Source organism: Mytilus californianus, unplaced genomic scaffold (genome assembly GCF_021869535.1).
Source record: "Mytilus californianus isolate M0D057914Y unplaced genomic scaffold, xbMytCali1.0.p SCAF_2, whole genome shotgun sequence".
Taxonomy (NCBI): Eukaryota; Metazoa; Mollusca; class Bivalvia; order Mytilida; family Mytilidae; genus Mytilus; species Mytilus californianus.
The window spans coordinates 110,056,873-110,083,354 of record NW_026262668.1 but is presented as its reverse complement, the minus strand read 5'-3'; the positions used below and the strand labels follow the sequence as shown (position 1 = coordinate 110,083,354).

General features: G+C 34.0%; 1 protein-coding gene across 1 annotated transcript in view; it reads left to right on the top strand.

Moving 5' to 3' along the window:
* LOC127728566 (macrophage mannose receptor 1-like) overlaps positions 1-26,482 on the top strand; it is a 121,824-nt gene that overhangs the window by 42,773 nt on the left and 52,569 nt on the right. Inside the window, exons 20-24 of the mRNA XM_052236033.1 lie at positions 5,771-5,818; positions 6,760-6,939; positions 14,013-14,185; positions 23,617-23,736; positions 24,112-24,245. Coding sequence (XP_052091993.1) covers positions 5,771-5,818; positions 6,760-6,939; positions 14,013-14,185; positions 23,617-23,736; positions 24,112-24,245 — 655 coding nt within the window. The remainder of the gene's footprint in view (positions 1-5,770; positions 5,819-6,759; positions 6,940-14,012; positions 14,186-23,616; positions 23,737-24,111; positions 24,246-26,482) is intronic.

Below are 26,482 nucleotides of genomic sequence, written 5' to 3'. Positions count from 1 at the left end.
CATATGTCCTTTGTTCTTGACCTCATTTTCATGGTTCAGTGACTACTAGAAAAAAAAGTTCGGTCGTATATTGGTATCACGTCGTCGACTTCCGAAGACACATTGGTTTCCAGACAATAACTTTTGTTTAAGTGTATGGATTTCTATGAAATTTTACCATAAGGTTTATGACCACAAAAAGGAAGGTTGGGATTGATTTTGGGGGTTATGGTCCTAACAGTTCAGGAATTAGGGGCCAAAATGTGGCCCAAATAAGCATTTTTCTAGTTTCCAGACAATAACTTGTGAAATGGTGTATGGATCTCTCTGAAATTATACCACAAGTTACCATATCACAAAGGGATGGTTAGAATTTGCTTTGGGGGGTTATGGCTCAAACTATTTAGGAATTAGGGGCAAAAAAGGGGGAAAAACAAGGGTTTTCAGGTTAATGGACAATTACTTAAGTACAAAACATAATTTTAAAGCAGTGTAAGGGAGGTAATTCAAACACATATTGTCAAATTACCTCCCTTACACTGCTTGTAAATTATTTATAAAGAAATGTGTTGTCTTTAGGTGATTAGCCATCAATTTATTTTTAGAAGTTACTATTTTAAAAATGTTTAATAAAGGTAATTTAATTATAGCCATGATTATGTATGTGAAGGTATTTTATTTTTAGATATTACCATTTAATGTTGCTAATGGAGGCTTTTTAATTTTAGGCATGATTATGATGTCATTTTCTATTTTAAAAATTATTTAATTTTAGCCATGATTATGTATGTGAAGGAATTTCATTTTTAGATATTACTATTTAATGTTGCTGATGGAAGTGTTTTAGTTTTAGGCATGATTATGATGTCATTTTCTATTTTAATACTTTTATGATGTATTTAAATGGGTTTTTATGGTTGCAAAGTCCTAGCTGTCAATTTATTTTTAGAAGTTACTTTTAAATGCTGATGAAGGAATTTTATTTTTAGATATTACAAAAGATTATAAAGTTGCTGATGAAGGTTATTGTCTCGCCTTGACGGAGTCAAAAAGCGAGACATAGGTATGCTTTTCCGGCGTCGGCGGCGGCGGCGTCAACAATGTATTAGTTTGTGATTAGGTCTAGTTCATGGTGAACCACTAGTGGTAGGTCAATGATATTTGGTATGCAGTTGTATTAGCATTGGCACATCTCATTTCTATGGAGATTATTTGGCCCCGCCCCCTCAGTCAAGGTCTATTGACTTTGAAACTTTTCATAGTTTACATGTATTAGTTTGTGATTAGGTCAATTTATGGGGAACCACTAGTGGTAGGTCAATGATATTTGGTATGCAGTTGTATAAGTATTGGCATATCTCATTTCCATGGAGATTATTTGGCTCCGCCCCCTTAGTCATGGTCTATAGACTTTGAAAATTTTACTTAGTTAACATGTATTAGTTTGTGATTAGGTCAGTTCAAGGGGAACTATTAGTGGTAGGCCAATGTTAATTGGTGTTCAGTTGTATAAGCATTAGCACATCTCATTTCCATGGAGAATATTTGGCCCCGCCCTCTCAGTCATGGTCTATTTACTTTGAAACTTTTGCTTAGTTAACATGTATTAGTTTGTGATTAGATCAGTTTAAGATGAACTTCTAATGTTAAGTCAATGATATTTGGTGTGCAAATTTATTGGCATTTGCAAGTATCATTTCCATGGAGATTATATAGACCCACCCCTGATCATGGTTCATTGACTTTGAAACTTTTACATAGTTTACAAGTTAATGTTTGTGTTTAGGTTTGTTTAAAGGGAACAACTTATAATAAGTCAATGGTATTTGGTATGCAGTTGTATTAGCATTGGCACATCTCATTCCATGGAGATTGTTTAGCCATTTACCTTCAGTCATGGTTCATCGACTTTGAATATTTGCATAACTTACATGTTAAAGTATTGCTATTTTAATTTCAACATTTGCATTATCAAAATTACAAAAAGGCGAGACATATCTCTGTGATAACAGTTTATTTAATTTTAGCCATGACTATGATGTCATTTTCTATTTTAATACTTTTATGATGTATTTAAATGGGCTTTTATGGTTAAAAAAAATCATTTTTCTAGTTTCCAGACAGTTACTTGTGATTAAGTGTATGGATCTCTCTAAAATTGTACTACAAGGTTTCATACTTCAAAGGAAAGACTGCAATTGAGTTTGATTGTTAATGCTAAAAGGGGGATTCAAAAAGTTTGGTGGGAAGGGGGGGTTTCCAATTTTTTTTTAAAGGGAAGCATTTTATTTGTAATGTTATTTTCTCTCTTATTATGAGGATAACTATATTTGGTATGTGCGTACCTTGCACAGTCCTCATGCCTGTCAGACAGTTTTCACTTGACCTCGACCTCATTTCATGGATCAGTGAACAAGGTTAAGTTTTCCTGGTCAAGTCCATATACATGTATCAGATACTATAAGCAATAGGTCTATATTTGGTGTATGGAATGAATGTAAGGTGTACATGTCCAACTGGCAGGTGTCATCTGACCTTGACCTCATTTTCATGGTACAGTGGTTAAAGTTAAGTTTTTGTGTTTTGGTCTATTTTTCTAATACTGTATGCAATAGGTCAGCTATATTTGGAGTATGGAAATACTCCATGATGTACATGTCAGTCTGGCAGGTTTTTTTTTTTTACCTTGACCTAATTTTCACGGTTCATTGCTCAATGTTAAGTTTTTGTGTTGTGGTCTGTTTTTCTTAAACTATAAGCAATAGGTCAACTATGTTTGGTGTATAGAATGACTGTAATGTTGATATGTCTGTCTGGCAGGTATCATCTGACCTTGACCTCATTTTCTTGGTTCATTGGTCAATGATAAGTTTTCGAGGTTAAGTTTGTTTCTTATATACTATATTTGATATGTCAACTGTATTTGATCCATGGAATGATTGTAAAGTGACATGTCTGTCTGACAGGGTTCATCTGACCTTGACCTCATATTCATAGTTCATTGGTCAATATAAAGTTTTCATGGTTTGGTCTGTTTCTTGTATACTATAACCAATAGGTCCGTACATTTTTTTTTTAGGTCAACTATATTCAATGTATGGAATGATTATAAGGTGTACGTGTATTTCTTGGATGGTTTATCTGACCTTGACCTCATTTTCTTGGATCATGATAAGTTAAAGTAATACTTGTAGTAAAACTTTATATTTAGGGCTATCAACATAAAATCAATGGTAGTAAAGCAGGCGAGACATTTCAGCATGTGCACTCTTGTTATAAATTTGTTGTAATGTAAACTTTTAGCTCTTTATTGGAAAGTACTTTGTTCCATAAATATGGCCTGTTTTTGACAATACAATGCACATGCATCAGGTAATAGCATCATAAATTCATGCAAAATTACTGAAATCTTCACAATTGTAGCATTTGTGCTAATTTTAAGACGGTTTTTGTCTAAAATGGAAGTGACCGCATTTGTGTTCAGTCTTAATATTTAAATATATGTTGTATTTGATGATAATTCATAACATATATAAAGGTTGAGACTGGACACGAATGCGGCCGCTTTCATTTCAAACAAAACACATCTGAAAAGTGACGTTTTATGGCATATTTGATAGATTTTTCATCTTTTAGCTTGAATTTGAGTGTCTTTAATAACCAAATCAGTTCAAATCTTTTGCATAAACTAACTGAATCGACTGAAGTAAACACTTAAGTATTTAAAAATTGTCAAAAATCTTTTATCAGATGTGCTTCAAATTTTAGGCCAAAACTATCCATTACCGGACTTTACCAGGAAGACAGGTGTGACTTTCTTGTTGCAAGGAGGGTTGTTATTATTAACAACTAATTGTTAATTCAGTTCCATTTCATAACAAGTGCTGATGACAGTGCTATTCATAGATTTGCAAAGGGATATTGTGTTCATGAAACTCAGCGTTATCAATTATTACAATATGATTAAAAATAAAAATCATCTGCTTCAGAAATATAGTTTTGATTAGATTAATATAAAAATTAGGAAGAATGCAAGAAATAAAATAACATCTAGAGTGACTGTTTTCGTTCATATGATGTCATGTTTTAGTCCCCCTACCAATGAAGCCAAAAAGGGACTATAGCTTTACATTCAATCAGCCTGTCTTTGCAGTAAGTTAACCACAATTTGTCCTGTAATGCTTTGATAAGTTATTTGGTATAAAGTCATATCATATCATAAGAAGTTACATATCAAGTGTAAGGTTTGTTCAGGATGACCAATTTTTGGAGAAAATGTAATCCTTGGACATAGAAATCTGCAAACATTATTGGTCTCTTGAACTTTCTTATGTAATGCAACAATATTGGTATATTGAGTATTGGTTGCATATTGAGTTTGAGTCTCCCTCTGGTTGAGAAATTTTGGCGAAAGTTATATGCCTTTGGTCATGGAAAATTGCTGAAAAATATTTAGTTTTCTGCACTTTTTACTGTAAATGATGTAAAATGATGTGAATTTTGTGTGTCTGTAGAGTTTTTCTGGATTTACCTTCATCAGGAATACTCAAACCTACACATTTGAAAACCAGGGATGTATAACTACGCTGCAACATAAGGAGCTATATAACTTAACAGAATAGCTCATCTAATGTCAGCTTTGCCTGAAGGAGTTTAATTTATTGATTAGATATTTGTAAAAATTTGGGGAAAAGTTATGGTAGAAAAAGTTTGTTATAAAATCACAAATTTTAATAATACTCTCTTTATGTCCCCACCGCAGCGGAGGGGGCATTAAGTGTTACCCTTGTGTCCATCTGTCTGTACGTCCCAAAATAAGGTTCTGTTCTTTTACTTTAGTTTGCTTCAACCAAATGCTATGAAACATATACACAATGTTTATTACCACAACACACATATCAAATTTAAATTTTGGTGACGTCACTTTTACCATTCTAGAGTTATGCCCCTTTACAAATTGAAAAATTGCTGAATTTTTCGTTTCCTTTCTCTAACTTAAGTTTGTCTCAACCAAATGTTATGAAACTTATACACAATGCTTATTACCACAAAACACAGATCAATTTCCAATTTGGGAGGTGTCGCTTTTACCCTTCTTGAATTATGTCCCTTTATAATGTTTTATGCAAGTGGGGGCATCATCTGTGTCCCATTGACTTATTCTCAATTTATTTTTGCTAGGATTTCATGATATTTAATATATAGGTATTTATGCTATCCAAATTGATTCCCAGTGTCAAAAATTGGAGAGAAAAATTAATATAAAAACTGAGCCCAGATTAAAAAATCACAAATTTTGTGAAATCTCTACCTTTGTGTTAGCAAAAACTGATTATGGATATAGGGATAGTATGCTATTCTTGGTTGATTCCTGGTGAAAAAAAATCCGTCTGTTGACGACGTCTTGAAAGTCTTCTTCTTCAATTCATATACAAAAGATAATGGTTGGATTTACCAAAACTTGATATCTAGGTAAAACATATACTTAATTAATTACAGATGTCAAAAACTATGAAAATTGATACCCCATAAATATTTATTGCTTTGTTTGCATCAGTATTTATTATTTACTTCTGTGCCTCACACAAAAATGTGCAAGTAGGCCCTTGCTGAAATGTCAGTGTTCCAATTTATTTTTGCTAATGAAATTTGGGTAATTTCATTTTGGTAAATTTTAGTTTTTTAAAGTTCTGTTAAAATAGTTTGAAATGTGATTTTAAGTGTTTAACTGCTCCATTCAATGTATCAGATCTGATAACATATGTTAAACAAACAGTAAATCTTTTTACAGGGGGACCCAGAACCACAATTAAACCAAGACCAACTCCACGAGTTCCAGGTAAGAATAGTGGGTTGTAAAGAAAGGTCAATTTCAAAGGTCCTGCAGGAAGTATTAGATTATTTCCATGGACAAATACATACTATATATATTTCAACTTGATGATACCCTGAATAACATTTTTAGGGTAAGATATACATATATGGTCAATCTCTTATCATTTGTAAACAAGAATAAGTAAATCTTTGTCTGACCACAGATTTTTTTAAAACTGTCCTATTAATTTCCTGTAAAATTAAATTGAATTGCTTTCAAAATATGTTTTATTGTTGCAAAATTGTTGTTGTGGTCACTAATATGATTTTTGATGTATAAACCAATCAATTCATTAGCACTTCATATAAAAAAAAATAAGATTTTGCTGCACAAAGCCATCATGAAATTAAGTTTATTTTGGCCTTTTAGTTGCCTTTTTCAAATTGTATAGGAGTGTCAGTTTTACGTGTAAATTAGATACTTGGTGACCATTGCTAAGTTTTCTATTAATAAAAAGGAAAGTTCATAGAAATGGCAATTTAAAAGGAAATTTTTGCCGTTTTTCTTTATGTTTACGTGTATTTACGGTATATTCATGAATATTGCTTCTAAATTTTATATTTACTATATTTGGAAATATAAATGTTTCATATATTATTTTTTTCAGTATTAAGATAGAGTTTCATATGCTCTTGTTTTAAAAGCAAAGTTCCAAATTACGGGTCTTACAAATCTCTATTAATTTTATTTAGACAGGTTTTGCTGATTAATATTTAATTCTGAACAGTTTATGTTTCTATAGTCCCATGTTTCAAAATTGGCCAGTCTTTTTGAATAACTGTCTCAAAAAAGTATATTTTTTTACAAAATCAATACTATGTTAAAAAAATCTGTTTGGAAAATAAAATAGGTAATATTTGGTAAATTCTTTGTATTATTTACAATATGGTAGTACTATCTTACAGCTGGACAGTTTTTGGGATGTCAATTTGGATGGAAAAAACATGGAAACACATGTTGGGCTTTTATTAGAAAAAATATGACTGCAACTGCTGCCAGGACAGAATGTCAACAGAGAGGTGGTTACCTAGCAACAGTCAACAGTCGGGATGAGCAGAATTTTATACAAGCCAATTTACCTAGAGGTATGTTTTAATTTTTCTAAGTATTACTTTATATAATTGCCTATCTTGATGAGGTCCATTACCTAAAGGGGGAAAAAAGACTAGTTTTTGTCGAGCCTGCGACTTCTGTCGCAGAAAGCTCTACATAGGGATAGTGATACAGTGGCGGAAGCGGCGGCGTTAACTAACTACTTAAAAGCTTAATCTTTTAGAAGGTGGAAGACCTGGATGCTTCATACTTTGTATATAGATGCCTTATGTTATGAAGTTTCCGTCTGTCATATGTCCATTGTCCTTGACCTCATTTTCATGGTTCAGTGACTATTTGAAAAAAAGTTCAGATTTTTTGTAATGTTAATTTCTCTCTTATTATGAGAAATAGGATAACTATATTTAGAATGTGCATACCTTGCAATATCCTCATGCCTGTCAGACAGTTTTCATCTGACCTCAACCTCATTTCATGAATCCGTGAACAAGGTTAAGTTTTCCTGGTCAAGTCCATATATCAGATACTATAAGCAATAGGTCAACTATATTTGGTGTATGGAATGATTGTAAGGTGTATAGGTCTGTCTGACAGGTATCATCTGACCTTGACCTCATATTCATGGTTCATTGGTCAGCTTTAAGACTTCATGGTTAAGTTTGTTTCTTAGATACTATAAGCAATAGGTCAACTATATTTGGTGTATGGAATGATGTTAAGGTATATATGTCTGTCTGGCAGGTATCATCTGACCTTGACCTCATTTTAATGGTTCATTGGTCATTGTTAAGTTTTCATGGTTAAGTTTGTTTCTTAGAAACTATAAGCAAAAGTTCAACTATATTTGGTGTATGGAATGATTGTAAGGTGTACATGTACAGGTATTTCCTGTTTGGTCTAGTTTTTATGTGACACTTGTAGTAAAGCTTATATTTAGGACTTTCAACATAAAATCAATGGTCAGTAAAGCAGGCGAGACATTTCAGCATGTGCACTCTTGACTTAAAGTACAAATCTGCTTTAGGAATGACATGAAACTTACAAAATGGAAAATAACCTTATCTTGTGAAATATAATGAAAAGTATAGATTTAAATTACCAATAAATGTGAACTACACTGCACTGTAGAATGAGCATTTTTTTGGAGTTCAAATGTTCCTTTATAAGCTCACCTAGCTTGAAGCGTTATGTGGGTTATTGCCATTACTTGCCATCTGTCCATTGTCTGTAAAAAAAAAATTTAAATTCGGTCTGGTGGTTTTCCTCTTGGTGCCATTGGACCCCTTGTATAAAGGGAGAAGTTATAATAAGGCCACTTGTTTGTCCCATTGAATTCAAAATTTGAGTACTATAAATCAATCAAATGATATCCAGATTATCAAAAGACTTTATTCATATATCAGTACTTGTATTTTTGAAATATGTTTTACAAATTTGCTTTAGGTCTTCAAAGTTTTGCATTTGATGCAGAACTGCAGAATGACAAAGTAGACTCAATTTGAGATCTTGTCTTCAATATTTAGATATGAGCAAAGGCCTTACTCCTAAAAAATTTTGCTAATTGGTCATTCCTTGGCTCATAACTAATTATATTGAAAACTATGTGTAGAATCACCTTTAATGTTACACACAACAATTTCAACTTTTTAGCTCACCGGGGCCCGAAGGGCCCCATGTGAGCTTATGCCATCACTTGGCATCCGTCATCTGTCGTCGTAAACTATTTCATAATTCTTCTCCTCTGAAACTACTGGGCCAAATACCTTCAAACTTTAACTAAATGTTCCTTAGGGTATCTAGTTTATAAATTGTATCCGAAGTTTTGATCCATCAACAAACATGGCCGCCATGGCTAAAAATAGAACATAGGGGTCAAATGTAGATTTTGGCTTATATCTCTGAAACCAAAGCATTTAGAGTAAATCTGACATAGGGTAAAATTGATTATCAGGTCAATATCTATTTGCCCTGAAATTTTCAGACAAATCTGACAACCTGTTGTTGGGTTGCTGCCCCTGAATTGGTAATTTTAAGGAAATTTTGCAGTTTTTATACGACCGCAAAAAAATTTTTGTGGTCGTATATTGGTATGACGTTGACGTCGTCGTCCGAAGACACATTGGTTTTCGCACTCTTACTTTAGTTTAAGTGAATGGATCTCTATGAAATTTTACCACAAGGTTCAATACCACAAAAGGAAGGTTGGGATTTATTTTGGGGGTTATGGTACCAACAGTAAAGGAATTAGGGGCCAAAAAGGGGCCAAAAATAAGCATTTTTGTAACTTCCAGACATAACTTGTGTGTTAGTGTATGGATCTCTCTGACATTGTACCACAAGGTTCCATATCACCAAGGGAATGCTGGGATTGATTTTGGGGGTAATTACCTCAAAATTTTAGGAACTAGGGGCCAAAAAAGGGGCAAAAAACAAGCATTTTTCTAGTTTCTTGATAATAACTTGTGTGTAAGTGTATGGATCTCTCTGAAATTGTACTACAAGGTTCCATATCACAAAGGGAAACCTGGAATTGAGTTTGGGGGTAATTTCTCAAAACGTTTAGGAATAAGGGGCCAAAAAGGGGCCAAAAATAAGCATTTTTCTAGTTTCCAGACAATAACTTGTGTTCAAGTGTATGGATCTCTCTGAAATTGTACTGCAAGGTACCATACCACAAAGGGAAGGCTGGGATTGATGATGGGGGTAATTGCCTCAATATTTTAGGAATTAGGGGCCAAAAAGGGGCAAAAAACAAGCATTTTTCTAGTTTCAGGACAATAACTTGTGTGTAAGTGTATGGATCTTTCTGAAATTGTACTACAAGGTTCCATATCACAAAGGGAAAGCTGGGTTTGAGTTTGGGGTAATTGTCCTGGACGTTTAGGAATTTGGGGCCAAAAAGGGGAAAAAAACACATTTTTCTAGTTTCCAGACAATAACTTGTGTTCAAGTGTATGGATCTCTCTGAAATTGTACTGCAAGGTACCATACCACAAAGGGAAGGCTGGGATTGAGTTTGGGGGTGATGAATCATAAGGGGGTTCAAAAAATTTGGGGGGGGGGGGATTTTTTTTTTTCCTTTTTTTTCTTTTTTTCCTTTTTTTTTTTCTTTTAAAATTTTCCATTTTAAGTTGGTTATTTCTGATTTATAATTAAAAGCAAATAATAATGATATGGTTGGAGATACACACCAAACAGGATGTGTAAATTATTGTGCAATAGCAAGAAATTTTCAATTGCACAGTATTGCACAATAGCAAGAAATCTTCAATTGCACAGTATTGCGCAATAGCAAGAAATCTTCAATTGCACAGTATTGCGCAATAGCAAGAAATATCCAATAGCACAATATTGCGCAATAGCAAGAAATTGTCAATTGTACAGTATTGCGCAATAGCAAGAAATATTTAATTGCACAGTATTGTGCAAAAGAAGATACTTCGTAGAAATTGCTTATTTCTTGACCAATTTCAATGGGGTTTTATTCTTGAATTCTTGGGGTTCTTTAATATGCTGAATCTAACCGTGTATTAAGTTTTTGGATTTTGGGCCCCGTTTTTAAATTGGTCCACATTGAGGTCCAAAGGGTCCAAAATTAAACTTTGTTTGATTTCATCAAAAATTGAATTATTGGGGTTCTTTGATATGCCGAATCTAACCGTGTATTTAGATTCTTAATTTTTGGTTCCGTTTTCAAATTGGTCTACATTAAGGTCCAAAGGGTCCAAAATTAAACTTAGTTTGATTTTAACAAAAATTGAATTCTTAGGGTTCTTTGATATGCTGAATCTAAATATGTATTTAGATTTTTGATTATGGGCCCAGTTTTCAAGTTGGTCCAAATCGGGGTCCAAAATTAAACTTTGTTTGATTTCAACAAAAATTGAATATATGGGGTTCTTTGATATGCTGAATCTAACCATGTATTTAGATTTTTGATTTTTGGGCCCCGTTATCAACTTTTTCCACATTGAGGTCAAAAGGGTCCAAAATTAAACTTTGTTTGATTTCATCAAAAATTGAATTCTTGGGGTTCTTTGATATGCTGAATCTAACCATGTATTTAGATTTTGGATATTGGACCATAATAGGTGAATGTCCAATTTTAAATTTTTAAGTTCTTAGACCACATTCATTCTGTGTCAGAAACCTATGCTGTGTCAAATATTTAATCACAATCCAAATGCAAAGCTGTATCAAGCTTGAATGTTGTGTCCATACTTGCCCCAACTGTTCAGGGTTCGACCTCTGCGGTCCTATCAAGCTGCGCCCTGCGGAGCATTTTATTCTAGTTTCCAGACAATAACTTGTGTTCAAGTGTAAGGATCTCTCTGAAATTGTACTGCAAGGCACCATACATTGTAACAAAAATGGAAGGATGGGATTGAGTTTGGGGGTGATGAACCATAAGGGGGTTCAAAAAATTTGAGGGGGGGATTTTTTTTCCTTTTTTTCTTTAAAATTTTCCATTTTAAATTGGTTATTTCTGATTTATATATAAAAGCAAATAATAATGATATGGTTTGAATAGGTAAATTAAAATTTTTTAAGTTCTTAGACCACATTCATTCTGTGTCAGAAACCTATGCTGTGTCAAATATTTAATCACAATCCAAATTCAGTGCTGTATCAAGCTTGAATGTTGTGTCCATACTTGCCCCAACTGTTCAGGGTTCGACCTCTGCGGTCGTATGAAGCTGCGCCCAGCGGAGCATTTTATTGGTTATTATCTTGAATATTATTATAGATAGAGATAAACTGTAAACAGCAATAATGTTCAGCAAAGTAAGATCTACAAATAAGTTGTCATGACCAAAATTGTCAGTCGACCCCTTTAAGAGTTATTGCCCTTAATAGTCAATTTTTAACAATTTTTGGGAAATTTTTGTAATCTTTTACAAAAATCTTCTTCTCTGAAACTACTGAGACAAATTTAACCATACTTGGCCATAATCATTATTAGGGTATCTAGTTTTAAAAATTTGTCCGATGACCCGGCCTTCCAACCATCATGGCCAACTTGGTTAAAAATAGAACATAGGGGTAAAATGCAGTTTTTGGTTTATATCTCTGAAACTAAAGCATTTAGAGCAAATCTGACAGGTGGCAAAAATGTTCATCAGATTTAGATTTATCTGCCCTGAAATTTTCAGACGAATCCGACAACCCGTTGTTGGGTTGCTGCCCCTGGGTTAGTATTTTTACAAAAATTTTGCAGTTTTTTTGTTATTATCTTAGATATCATTATAATATCTAATATCTAATACTATTAATTATGATTTTAACCTTATTTTACATGATTTCCAAAGCATCAGTAAATACAGGTGAGCGACACAGGCTCTTGAGAGCCTCTAGTTGTTATTATTTTGAATAGTATTATAGATATAAGTAAACTGTAAGCAGCAATAATGTTCAGCAAAGTAAGATCTACAAAAAAGTTAAATGACCATAATTGTCAATTGACCCCTTAAGGAGTTATCGCCCTTTAAAGACAATTTTACACAATTTGTTCATCAAGTTTGCTAACATTTAAAAATCTTCTCCTCTGAAACTCCTGAGCCAATTACCTTCAAACTTTAACTAAATGTTCCTTAGGGTATCTTGTTTATAAATTGTATCCAAAGTTTGTATCCATCGACAAACATGGCCGCCATGGCTAAAAATAGAACATAAGGGTCAAATGCAGTTTTTGGCTTATATCTCAAAAACTAAATCTTTTAGAGCAAATGTGACATGGGGTAAAATTGTTTAATTGGTCAAGATCTATCGGCCCTGAAATTATCAGACGAATCGAACAACCCATTGTTGGGTTGCTGCCACCGAATTGGTAGTTTTAACAAAATTTTGCAGTTTTTTGTTATTATTTTGAATAGTGTTATAGATATATATAAACTGTAAGCAGCAATAATGTTCAGCAAAGTAAGATCTACAAAAAAGTTAATATGACCAAAATTGTCAATTGACCCCTTAAGGAGTTATTGCCCTATAAAGACAATTTTACACAATTTGTTCATCAAGTTTGCTAACATTTAAAAATCTTCTCCTCTGAAATACAGGTGAGCGTTTCAGGCTCTTGAGAGCCTCTTGTTAATAACATCATAATGACATCACAACTGATATTTGGCAACGTAAGTGTCTGGGTAATATCATCCTATTCATTTAACTAACAGAATTTCACCATTTTTGCAAATTCAAAGACTAAATAATAGCTCTTACCACATACCTCGTCATTTTGACAAAATCATTCTTATTGTGCGTAGTTCCTAATTTTTAACTGTCATATTTTCCCAACAACTAACTGAATTTGTAGTCATTATTTTAAAAATGAAAAATGAAAAATATGGTTGATATCATCATAAATAACCAAGAATACTGTAAACGGAAAATTTCTACCAAATTGGGAAGCAGTAAGAATATTTTCTCCTCTAAGAATTATGACCCCAACTTGAACACCTCTAGATCTGTTATTAAAAAAAATCAACTTACTACCAAAAAAAAATCAAAAAGATAAGTCCTTTAAATTTCTGATACAGGCTATTTGCTGCATGAAATTTGGTTAATGGCATAATTGTGATTCCCTTTAGAATTTAATAGAAAAACAAAGGATATGGGGTATCCATGACACAAAATCAGTACATACACAGCAAAAAAACAAAAAAAAACACAAAATGCAAAGGAACAGCGCTTTTATTGCTGTTCTTCATCTCAAAGTCACAGTGAGGCCTTCAACATTTTGAATTTTTGTTGACCCCTGCCATACTCATCAAACATGCTTGCCTTGTAATCATAAAAAAGACCATAACAAAAACAAAAAAATCGGAAAAATTCTATAAATAAACAATTGCAACCAACCTTTTGGGAAATAATGGACTTAATTGTAGTTGACCATCCTACTTTATCTAAAACATAGCTTAAACCTGTTGCTAGAAATAAAAAGTTTGACAGAAAATAGTTTTAATGCCTTCAAAGGACCAGTTGCTACCAGACTTTGTGTGAATGACACATGTATTGTTCACTTTTGAATAGCAGTTAATTACACTCAACTGCCATCTAACATAGCTGGCTCCATTACTGACAACAAATATGATCTTGTATTTATTTGCAGCAATGAAAGGACTTTTCTTGGGTGGAAGTTACTGGATAGGACTTAGTGACAGAATTGTTGAGAATTATTTTGTATGGGATGATGGTACACCAGTTTTGTACACAAACTGGAATAGTAAAGAGCCCAACAACTGGAGAAAAATGAATGAAGACTGTGTTAGTGTTTGGCTGCAGGTAAGTTTGGGTTTTAGCTGTATTATTTGCCTGTTTATGGGACTTTTTATGGTATACCATTGTCTGTCTTTCTGTCCATGCGTCTGTCTGTCAGTTTGTCTGCCCGTCCGTCTGTCTTCAAGACTTCAGACATTAACCCAAAAACGTTTTTACTAATTTTCATGAAACTTTGGTGAATTGTTTATATCTACTGACTTTTAGCTCCCTTATCATTTTTATAAATCTTAGATTTTAATTTTTCTGAGTTGTGGGATTTTATTCTTAAAAAAATAGGGGATTTTCCAGTTTTCTGACTATAACTCAAAAATGCTTTATCAATTTTCATGAAACCTTGGCGAATTGTTTGTTTATTTTGACATAAGTTCCTTTTCGATTATTAAAAATTTCTGATTTTATGTTTTTGGAGAATTAATACTTGGAGGGATTTTTGAGTTTTTTGAGCAGTTTTAATAAAACTTTGGAGGCTTGTTTATATCTATTGAAATAAGCTCCCTTAAGATTTTTATGAATTTATGATATGACATTGCAGAGTTATGGAACTTTATTCATTGAAAAATTGTTGAAAACTGTCCATTTTTGTTCTCCCTTGACAGAGTCAAAAAGCAACACATAGGTATGCTGTTTCCAGCGTCGGTGGTGGCAGCAGCAGCATCAACAATGTATTAGTTTGTAATTAGGTCAGTTTTATGGGGAACCACTAGTGGTAGGTCAATGATATTTGGTATGCAGTTGTATAAGAATAGGCACATCTCATTTCCATGAAGATTATTTGGCCATGCTCCCTCAGTCATGGTACATTGACTTTTACTTAGTTTACATGTATTAATTTGTGATTAGGTCAGTTTATGGGGAACCACTAGTGGTAGGTCAAAGATATTTGGTATGCAGTTGTATTAGCATTGGCATATCTCATTTCAATGAAATGGTTTGGCCCTGCACCTTCAATTATGGTTCATTGACTTTGAATATTTTGCATAACTTACATGTTAAAGTATTGCTATTTTAATTTCTACATATGCATTTTACTATTGAAATAACAAAAAGGCGAGCAATATCACTGTGTTACCAGTTTATTCACACTTGGGACAGTTGTAGAATTTTATTTGTTCAAAAATCTAGCCACAAACTTAGTTAAACTTGAGGTAACCTTATTTAATAGTGCCAAATTATTCATATTTTGTGTCAACGGGCACCACTGTGTGTACGTGTTTTTTTTTTAGGAGGGTCTACTGAGTAATGCTCACAGTATTTCAAGTTGACCATATAAATTCATTTAAAGCATAAAGTTGACCTTAAAAAATGACGGTGTATCATGCGCTCATGGCGCAGCTCTTTATTTTTACATTGATCTCTGTGCCAAACTTTGCAAGGCTCGCTCACTTATCAGAAAAGTTTGGCTTATCTTATTTATTCTTCTACCTTTCATAAATCATTTAGACCTCATAGCCATGAGGATATTCATTTGAAAACTGAAAGGTTATACTGTGGATTGAGTAAAACTTACATTTTAGTGGATATTTGATTTCGTGGTTAAGCCAACGGTATAGAAAATTTGTAATTCATTGAATAATTAAATTCCTAGGAAATCCACGAAAATTGGTATCCCACAAATAATAATGAATCCACTGCACCTTAATTCCCAATCTCTATATAATTTAGTGGATACACGGTACAAAAAGTATCCTGTACAGTCAAGCTCTCAGAGTAAAGTGGATTTGCTGTTCTAAGGAGGCTGTCACTAAACGGTTAAAGGAACTTCACGGATTTTTGACCAAACGAGGTTATAAGAAATGGGACATAGATAACGGGTTTGCGTGTGCTAACAATAACAGCCGCAATGACCTATTACAGTACAAACAGAAAAGGCGAAGCGAAATAGTTCCGTTTGTTTTAACATGCAAATACAGCCTTTACTAACCTCTCTCGTTTGGTCCGTGCCAATTGGCAGATTATTGCCAAACATCCAAAATTATCCAAGATCTTTCCCAAACCTATCTTAGCTTTTCGGAGACCAGCAAGTCTGAAAGACTTATTTGTGAGAGCTGATGTCTCCTCTTATAAAAGCTCTTCAACTGCAGAATGGTGCAAGTCGTGTGGTAACAGACAAATACTGAACACTCAAACATTTACTTGCCACTCCACTGGGTCCGTATACACTATATATTGCAATGTAACTTGCAAAACCCAGAATGTTGTATACGTTCTTCAGTGTCGTTGTGGCATGCAGTTTGTTGGCGAGACCGAACAGCCATTCCACAAACGCATGAATGGTCATCGAAGTGACTACACCTGCAAGCTCGACCTCCCCGTAAGTCGTCATTTGAGATCACCTGGGCATGCCCAAGCTGATCTCAAAAACCTTACCATCACTATCATAGACCACAACGAGGGTTGGTCAAGGGCCGACAGACTTGCTCGGGAAAGTTTTTGGATAAGGAAGTTAAGGATAGTATCCCCAGAGGGCATTAATGAAAAAACATAGAATGAGTCCCTACCATCACTTATTTCCAGTAACTCAGGCTTCAGTACAGGACTCTTACAGTTTTAAGGAATTTATTCCTCCTCCCAAACATCAATATTGAAAAAATTTACCAGCATATTGATTCGTGATAAATTGTATAATGATCAAGATTACTATTACGGTGTGACTACCACATGTCAAGATGAGAACCATTTGACATCTTACTGATGAAGGATATTAGTTATCCGAAATATTTAACATTTGTTCATGATTTTATTTTTTTTGGTGATGTTGTATCCTTTTAGACTTGCTTATTATATATTATATTTTGTAGTGTACTGTATCATAATTATATGATCCATCGCCTCGTAAGATTTATCGTTGGCTATTATTCAGACATTTCATTTAGTGGATATATAGATTGAATTACCAATTTTTTTACCAAAAATCTCGAGATAGGTTGAAGTGAGGGATAAGTCGAGGGTCTAAAATGAATTCTCTAGTAAGAAATAAACCTCAAAATTTTGTCCTTTTTTCATCACTTGACGTCCGTCGTCGTTAACTTTTTACATTTTGAACTTCTTCTAGAGAACCACTGAATGGAATAAAACCAAACATGGCATGAATGTTCCTTATGAGGTGCTGACCAAGTGTTGTTACTTTGTAGCCGATCCATCATCCAAGATGGCCGCCAGCGGGGGACTTAATTTAACATAGGACCCTATAGGAAATACATACAAATGTCTTCTTTTAGAGAACCAGTAAATGGAATGAAACCAAACATGGCATGAATGTTCCTTATGAGGTGCTGACCAAGTGTTGTTACTTTGCAGTCGGTCCATCATCCAAGATGGCCGCCAGCGGGGGACATAGTTTAACATAGGACCCTATGGGAAAACATACAAATGTCTTCTTTTAGAGAACCACTGAATGGAATGAAACAAAACATGACATGAATGTTCCTTATGAGGTGCTGACCAAGTGTTGTTACTTTGCAGTCGGTCCATCATCCAAGATGGCCGCCAGCGGGGGACTTAGTTTAACATAGGACCCTATGGGAAATACTTACAAATGTCTTCTTTTAGAGAACAACTGAATGGAATGAAACAAAACATGGCAATAGTGTTCCTTATGAGGTGCTGACCAAGTGTTTGTTACTTTGCAGTCGGTCCATCATCCAAGATGGCTGACAGCGGGGGACTTAGTTTAACATAGGACCCTATGGGAAATACATACAAATGTCTTCTTTTAGAGAACCAGTGAATGGAATGAAACCAAACATGGCATGAATGTTCCTTATGAAGTGCTGACCAAGTGTTGTTACTTTGCAGCCGATCCATCATCCAAGATGGCCGCCAGTGGGTGACTTAGTTTAACATAGGACCCTATGGGAAATACATACAAATGTCTTCTTTTAGAGAACCACTGAATGGAATGAAACCAAACATGACATGAATGTTCCTTATGAGGTGCTGACCAAATGTTGTTACTTTGCAGTTGGTCCATCATCCAAGATGGCCGCCAGCGGGGGGACTTAGTTTAACATAGGACCCTATGGGAAATACATACAAATGTCTTCTTTTAGAGAACCACTGAATGGAATGGAACCAAACATGGTATGAATGTTCCTTATGAGGCGTTGATCAAGTGTTGTTACTTTGCAGTCAATCCATCATCCAAGATGGCCGCCAGCGGGGGACTTAGTTTAACATAGGACCCTATGGGAAATACATACAAATGTCTTCTTTTAGAGAACCACTGAATGGAATGAAACCAAACATGGCACGAATGTTCCTTTTGAGGTGTTGACCAAGTGTTGTTACTTTGCAGCCGATCCATCATCCAAGATGGCCGCTAGCGGGGGACTTAGTTTAACATAGGACCTTTTGGGAAATACATACAAATGTCTTCTTTTAGAGAACCACTGAATTGAATGAAACCAAACATGGCATGAATGTTCCTTATGAGGTGCTGACCAAGTGTTGTTACTTTGCAGTCAGTCTATCATCCAAGATGGCACCCAGGGGGGGACTTAGTTTAACATAGGACCCTATGGGAAATACATACAAATGTCTTCTTTTAGAGTACCACTGAATGGAATGGAACCAAACATGGTATGAATGTTCCTTATGAGGCGTTGATCAAGTGTTGTTACTTTGCAGTCAATCCATCATCCAAGATGGCCGCCAGCGGGGGACTTAGTTTGACATAGGACCCTATGGGAAATACATACAAATGTCTTCTTTTAGAGAACCACTGAATGGAATGAAACCAAACATGGCACGAATGTTCCTTTTGAGGTGTTGACCAAGTGTTGTTACTTTGCAGCCGATCCATCATCCAAGATGGCCGCTAGCGGGGGACTTAGTTTAACATAGGACCTTTTGGGAAATACATACAAATGTCTTCTTTTAGAGAACCACTGAATTGAATGAAACCAAACATGGCATGAATGTTCCTTATGAGGTGCTGACCAAGTGTTGTTACTTTGCAGTCAGTCTATCATCCAAGATGGCACCCAGGGGGGGGGACTTAGTTTAACATAGGACCCTATGGGAAATACATACAAATGTCTTCTTTTAGAGTACCACTGAATGGAATGAAACCAAACTTTGCATGAATGTTCCTTATGAGGTGCTGACCAAGTGTTGCTACTTTGTTGCCGATTTACTGTTCAAGATGGCCACCAGGGTATTTTATTAAATAATGGGACCAATATTAAACCAAATTTGGCCTCAATCATTATTTTGGTATCTGTTATGATTTTTATCTATCTTTACATGATTTCTAAAACCAGAGTAGAGTCAGGTGAGCGACACAGGCTCTTGAGAGCCTCTAGTTTATGAACAGGTTTGATTTTTATACGCCAGTTTACGGGACGTATAATGGTATACCATTGTCCATCTGTCTGTCGTCAACATGTCAGACAATAACTCAAAAACGCTTTAACCAATTTGCATGAAACGTTGTGGAATTGTTTATATCTATTGACATGAGCTCCCTTTTGATTTTTATAAATTTTAGATTTTACGTTTCCGAGTTATTGGGTTTTATTCATTAAAAAAGGGGGTTTTCCAGTTTAGGACACTAACTCAAAAACACTTTTACCAATTTGCAAGAAACTTTGGTGAAATGTTTATATCTATTGACAGGAGCTCCTTTTCGATTTTTATAAATTTTAGATTTTACATTTCTGAGTTATTGGGTTTTATTCATTAGAAAAGGGGGATTTCCAGTTTTCGGACATTATTGGGTTTTATTCATTAGAAAAGGGGGATTTCCAGTTTTCAGACATTAACTCAAAAAATGCTTTGAGCAGTTTTCATGAAACTTTGGTGAAATGTTTATATCTATTGACGTAAGCTCCCTTTTGGTTTTTATAAATTTTAGATTTTACGTTTTCGAGTTATGGGATTTTATTCATAAAAAAGGGGTGATTTTCAAGTTTTCGGACAATTAATCTTAAAAGTGCTTTGAGCAGTTTTCATGAAAATATGGTGACTGGTTTATATCTATTTAAATAACCTCCCTTTATTATTTTTTTTATAAATTTCTGATATGACATTGAGAAGTTATTGAACTTTATTCTTTGAAAAAGCGATTGGTGTATCATGTGCTCATGGCGCAGCTGTGTATTGCAATTGGTGGAAAGCAACACTTACAGTCATGTGACAGTAAATGTTTTCTGTTATCCACACATCTGTCTTATTTGTTTGAAGTTTTTTCTGTTTGCCATACACCTGTCTTATTATTTGTTTGAAGTTTTTTCTATTTGCCATACACCTGTCTTATTTGTTTACATGTTGTCTGTTTGCCATACACCTGTCTTATTTGTTTACATGTTGTCTGTTTGCCATACACCTGTCTTATTTGTTTACATGTTGTCTGTTTGCCATTCACCTGTCTTATTTGTTTGAAGTTTTTTCTGTTTGACATTCACCTGTCTTATGTGTTTGAAGTTTTTTCTGTTTGACATTCACCTGTCTTATTTGTTTGAAGTTTTTTCTGTTTCCCATACACCTGTCTTATTTGTTAACATGTTGTCTGTTTGCCATACACCTGTCTTATTTGTTTGAAGTTTTTTCTGTTTGACATTCACCTGTCTTATTTGTTTGAAGTTTTAGCTCACCAGGCCCGAAGGGCCCCATATGAGCTTATGCCATCACTTGGCGTCCGTCGTTGGCGTAAACTATTTCAAGAATCTTCTCCTCTGAAACTACTGGGCCAAATACCCTCAAACTTTAACTGAATGTTCCTTAGGGTATCTAGTTTATAAATTGTATCCGAAGTTTTGATCCATTAACAAACATGGCCACCATGGCTAAAAATAGAACATAGGGGTCAAATGCAGTTTTTGGCTTATATCTCAAAAACTCAAGCATTTAGAGCAAATCTGACATGGGTAAAAATGTTCAATAGGTCAAGATCTATCAGCCCTGAAATTTTCAGACGAACCGAACAACCCATTGTTGGGTTGCTGCCACTAAATTGGTAATTTTAAGGAAATTTTGGAGTTTTTGGTTATTATCTTGAATATTATTGAAGATAAAGATGAACTATAAACAGCAAAAATGTTCAGCAAAGTAAGATCTACAAAAAAGTTAATATGACCAAAATTGTCAATTGACCCCTTAAGGAGTTATTGCCCTTTAAATAATACTTCCAAACTTTAACTGAATGTTCCTTAGGGTATCTAGTTTATAAAATGTATCTGAAGTTTTGATCCATGAACAAACATGGCCGCCATGGCTAAAAAATAGAACATAGGGGACAAAAGCAGTTATTGGCTTATATCTCAAAAACTACAGCAGTTAGAGCAAAAGTGAAAGGGAGTTAGAGTGATAAATGGGTCATGATTTATCAATTATGAAATTTTCAGACAAGTTCGACAACCCATTGATGGGTTACTGTTGGAAATAGTTTATTTTTATTAAATTTTACTGTTTTTGGTTATTTTCTTTAATATTATAATAAATAGAGAGAAAGTATAAATGGCAATAAATGTTCAGCTAAGTAAGATCTCCAAATAAGTCAACATGAACAAAATAGTCAATTCACCCCTTAAGGAGTTATTGCCCTTAAAACATTTTTTTTTTACATTTTTTGTGTGAAAGTTTAATTACTTTTTCAAAAATCTTCTTCTCTGAAACTACTTAGCCAAATACTTAATAAGTTTAATTGAATGTTCCTTAGGGTATCTAGTTTATAGATTGTATTCGGGGATTTGATCCATTTAAAAACATGGCAGCATTTTCTAAAAATAGAACATAGGGGTCAAATGAAGATTTTGGCTTTCATCTCAAAAACTAAAGCAGTAAGAGCAAAACTGACATAGGTGAAAGTGTTAAACAGGTTTAGATCTACCTGTCAAGTAATCTTCAGACCAATAGGACAACTTATTGTTGGGTTACTGTCCAGAAATAGTTAATTTTTAGGAAATTTTACAGTTTTAGGTTATGTTTTATCTTGAATATTATTATAGAGAGAGAGAAAGTGTAAATGACAAAATTGTTCAGCAAAGTAAGATCTACAAATAAGTCAAATGCCTGAAACTGAAATTACAGGTGAGCGATATCAGGCTCTCATGAACCTCTTGTTTCTGTTTGACATTCACCTGTCTTATTTGTTTGAAGTTTTTATGCCCCCGCCGTAGCGTTTGACATTCACCTGTTTTATTTGTTTGAAGTTTTTCTGTTTTACATAACCTGTCTTATTTGTTTAAATGTTGTCTGTTTGCCATACACCTGTCTTATTTGTTTAAATGTTGTCTGTTTGCCATACACCTGTCTTATTTGTTTTAAATGTTATCTGTTTGGCATACACCTGTCTGATTTGTTTGGTTGTTGTTTATTTAACTTACACCCATCTTATTTGTTTAAATGTTGTCTGTTTGCCATACACCTGTCTTATTTGTTTAAATGTTGTCTGTTTGCCATACACCTGTCTGATTTATTTTAAATGTTTTCTGTTTGGCATACACCTGTCTTATTTGTTTGGTTGTTGTTTATTTAACTTACACCCATCTTATTTGTTTTAAATGTTGTCTGTTTGGCATACACCTGTCTTATTTGTTTTAAATGTTATCTGTTTGGCATACACCTGTCTTATTTGTTTTAAATGTTATCTGTTTGGCATACACCTGTCTTATTTGTTTGGTTGTTGTTTATTTAACTTACACCCATCTTATTTGTTTTAAATGTTGTCTGTTTGGCATACACCTGTCTTATTTGTTTGGTTGTTGTTTATTTAACTTACACCCATCTTATTTGTTTTAAATGTTGTCTGTTTGGCATACACCTGTCTTATTTGTTTGGTTGTTGTTTATTTAACTTACACCCATCTTATTTGTTTTAAATGTTGTCTGTTTGCCATACACCTGTCTTATTTGTTTGGTTGTTGTTTATTTAACTTACACCCATCTTATTTGTTTTAAATGTTGTCTGTTTGCCATACACCTGTCTTATTTGTTTGGTTGTTGTTTATTTAACTTACACCCATCTTATTTGTTTTAAATGTTGTCTGTTTGGCATACACCTGTCTTATTTGTTTGGTTGTTGTTTATTTAACTTACACCCATCTTATTTGTTTTAAATGTTGTCTGTTTGCCATAAACCTGTCTTATTTGTCACCTGTCTCATTTGTTTTAAATGTTTTATGTTTGCCATACACCTATCTGACTTGATTTTATTGTTGTCAATTTGACATAAACCTGTCGGATTTGATTTAATTGTCTGTTTGCCATACACCTGTTTGATTTGATTAACTGTTGTCCATTTGCCATACACCTGTCTTATTTGTTTGGTTGTTGTTTATTTGACTAACACTCATCTTATTTGTGTTGAATGTAGTTTGTTTGCCATATACCTGTCTTATTTATTTTAGTTGTTTTCTGTTTGCCATACACATGTCTCTTTTGTTTTATTGCTATCTGTTTGCCATACTCTATAGTTCATGATATTTATTTTTTCAGGGAAGAGGTTGGAATGATGCCCCATGTAACACTTTAGCTCAGGGTTATGTTTGTAGAAAAGGTGTACAAGTAGTAGCTACTACTGGACAGAATCCCTTATTTCAGGGATGTACTCACCCTGTAAGTACTAGGGTATTTTTATTAGAATGAGCATAATCCATGTATAACTGGTAAATTATTTAGTAAAACGTTTAAAGGTAATAAATACTAAAATAAAAAATTCTCTCATGGACAAAGTATTTGGGTTTGGAATTTTGGCTTAATCATTTAAAATCAGTTGTGGTAGTAGAAAGCTATATATATATATATACAAATATATATTCATAATTTAGTCTTCTCATTGCATTAACTATATTTACTACTTCTAAAGGAAATCAATATATAACATTTAAATTTTTATGGAAATATTGCTGAAGAAATTTAAAAAAATACAAATCTGTTCAGAAGTGTACTCATTGATACTTCAAGTAAATGTCAAATTCTAATGTTTTGTAGTGGAGAGGATATGGATATGGAGCTTCGTGCTATGCATTGTTGGATCAAAATAATGCCCATCCTCTTACATGGCAGGCAGCCCAAGCCTCATGTCAATCAAAGTACAAAGGTCAGCTGGCAACAGTAAATGACAGGTAACAACACACATATATATAGTTAACAATGGAAAAGAGGATAGTGTATATTATTACACACTCTTTTCATTCATAGGAAAATGAAACCTATTGCCATCTGTTTTAAAAAGATTGGCATTTTCTATGAATATAATCTTCATGTATGAAAGCAAAGGAACTATTTGTACAATTATATTGATCACTACATACCCAATTATTTCCTGTACATTTCTGATGTCACAATGCTTATATGTTGATTTGTCACAGTAAGACTCGATCGTTGATTGACGTCATAAACACCAATTGACCTCTGGTCAACGAATGTAACTCGTTTATGAAAAGGAACTAAAAATTGGTCTATTCTGTTGGATAATAATTATACTTCTAATCATAACAATGTGGTGTGTAGATTTATTTGAACACCTTGATCAGTCTGATTGAATGACACATGTCACAGACACATGTACCTTATTGGTGAACTATTGTCTAACAACTTAACAACACATAAGTTAGTCATTGTTGGAATAGATAAACAATATATTCATCAGATTATTACGTCGAAAAAAAAGCATTTGCATACACAGTTAATAATAGGTTTGTCATGTGTTGCTCAATCTTTTCTCTGTAATGTTTGGGGGAAATAGCAAAGATCGACTGTACTATAAATACATTTAAAGTTATTTTTAGAATGACATCATTGATAAAAATGCCCGTATGTCATGCAAGCGGATATCGTTTTCGTTGTAAACAATAACGTGCATGAGGTTATAAATACTGTATTTTAATACAAAACCATGGATAGTTCAACAGAAAAAAGTAAATCGGAAGGTAGTAAACATTGTGTTTATGTCACATGTAACATTGATTCAAGATATATCGTTAGCGTAAGGAGATGGAAGGCGATTTTTTATACCACGTTAATAAAATGTCACACATTTCAGTTATATTGTTTCAACTTGTTGTCTTTTCTGTATTTATTTTCTATGCATATGAATTGTTTGAATTTATTGAAATAAGTTTTACGTCACAGTGAATTCATTACAAAAATCAAAATTCAAATGTGTTATGCAATAATATTAGGCATTTCAGAAAAGTGTAAACAATTTCATATCTACGTTACTTGAGAGGGGTGTACAATTGACATGAACAAGGAACGGCTGCTGACATGCAGTGTCACAAACTCTCAAATCTACTTACCCTCTAAAAATCGAGTGGCATAAATGACATTAATATTCATATAAACTATGATTAAGTGGTCAGATAATTAAGTGACTGTAACTCGTCCTCATAACCATAAAATTTCTCCCAAAATCGGCATACGTGCAAACCGCTTTCATAGGTGGACCCAGGAGGGGCCCGGGTGAAAAATTTGGTTGATTATATAGGGAATCACTTTAGCATAAAATTGAGAATGGAAATGGGGAATGTGTCAAAGAGACAACAACCCGACCACAGAACAGACAACAGCAGAAGGCCACCAACAGGTCTTCAATGCAGCGAGAAATTCCCGCACCCGGAGGTGTCCTTCAGCTGGCCCCTAAACAAATATATATACTAGTTCAGTGATAATGAACGCCATACTAAACTCCAAATTGTACACAAGAAACTAAAATTAAAAATAATACAAGACTAACAAAGGCTAGAGGCTCCTGACTTGGGACAGGCGCAAAAATGCGGCGGGGTTAAACATGTTTATGAGATCTCAACCCTCCCCCTATATCTCTAGCCAATGTAGAAAAGTAAACGCATAACAATACGCACATTAAAATTCAGTTCAAGAGAAGTCCGAGTCTGATGTCAGAAGATGTAACCAAAGAAAATAAACAAAATGACAATAATACATAAATAACAACAGACTACTAGCAGTTAACTGACATGCCAGCTCCAGACTTCAATTAAACTGATTGAAAGATTATGTCTTCATCATATGAATATCAGGCACAATCCTTCCCGTTAGGGGTTTAGTATCATACCATCATAACATATATGAGAAGAACATAACCCGTGTCATGCCAACAACTGGTTTTTAAATAAATGTGTTTAGTGCCGATGCAAAGACCCTATAAGTGAATCAATATTAATGCCAAAATATGCAATCTTTAATAACCTGACAACAGTATCGTAACTATATCCCTTCTTAATAAGTCTATTTAAAGGTTTTGTTAGTTTCAGAGGTGAATACTGACATTTTTGTGCTTTATAAAGAATATTTCCATAAAAAATTGGATGTGAAATACCTGAACGTATAAGAAGTCTGC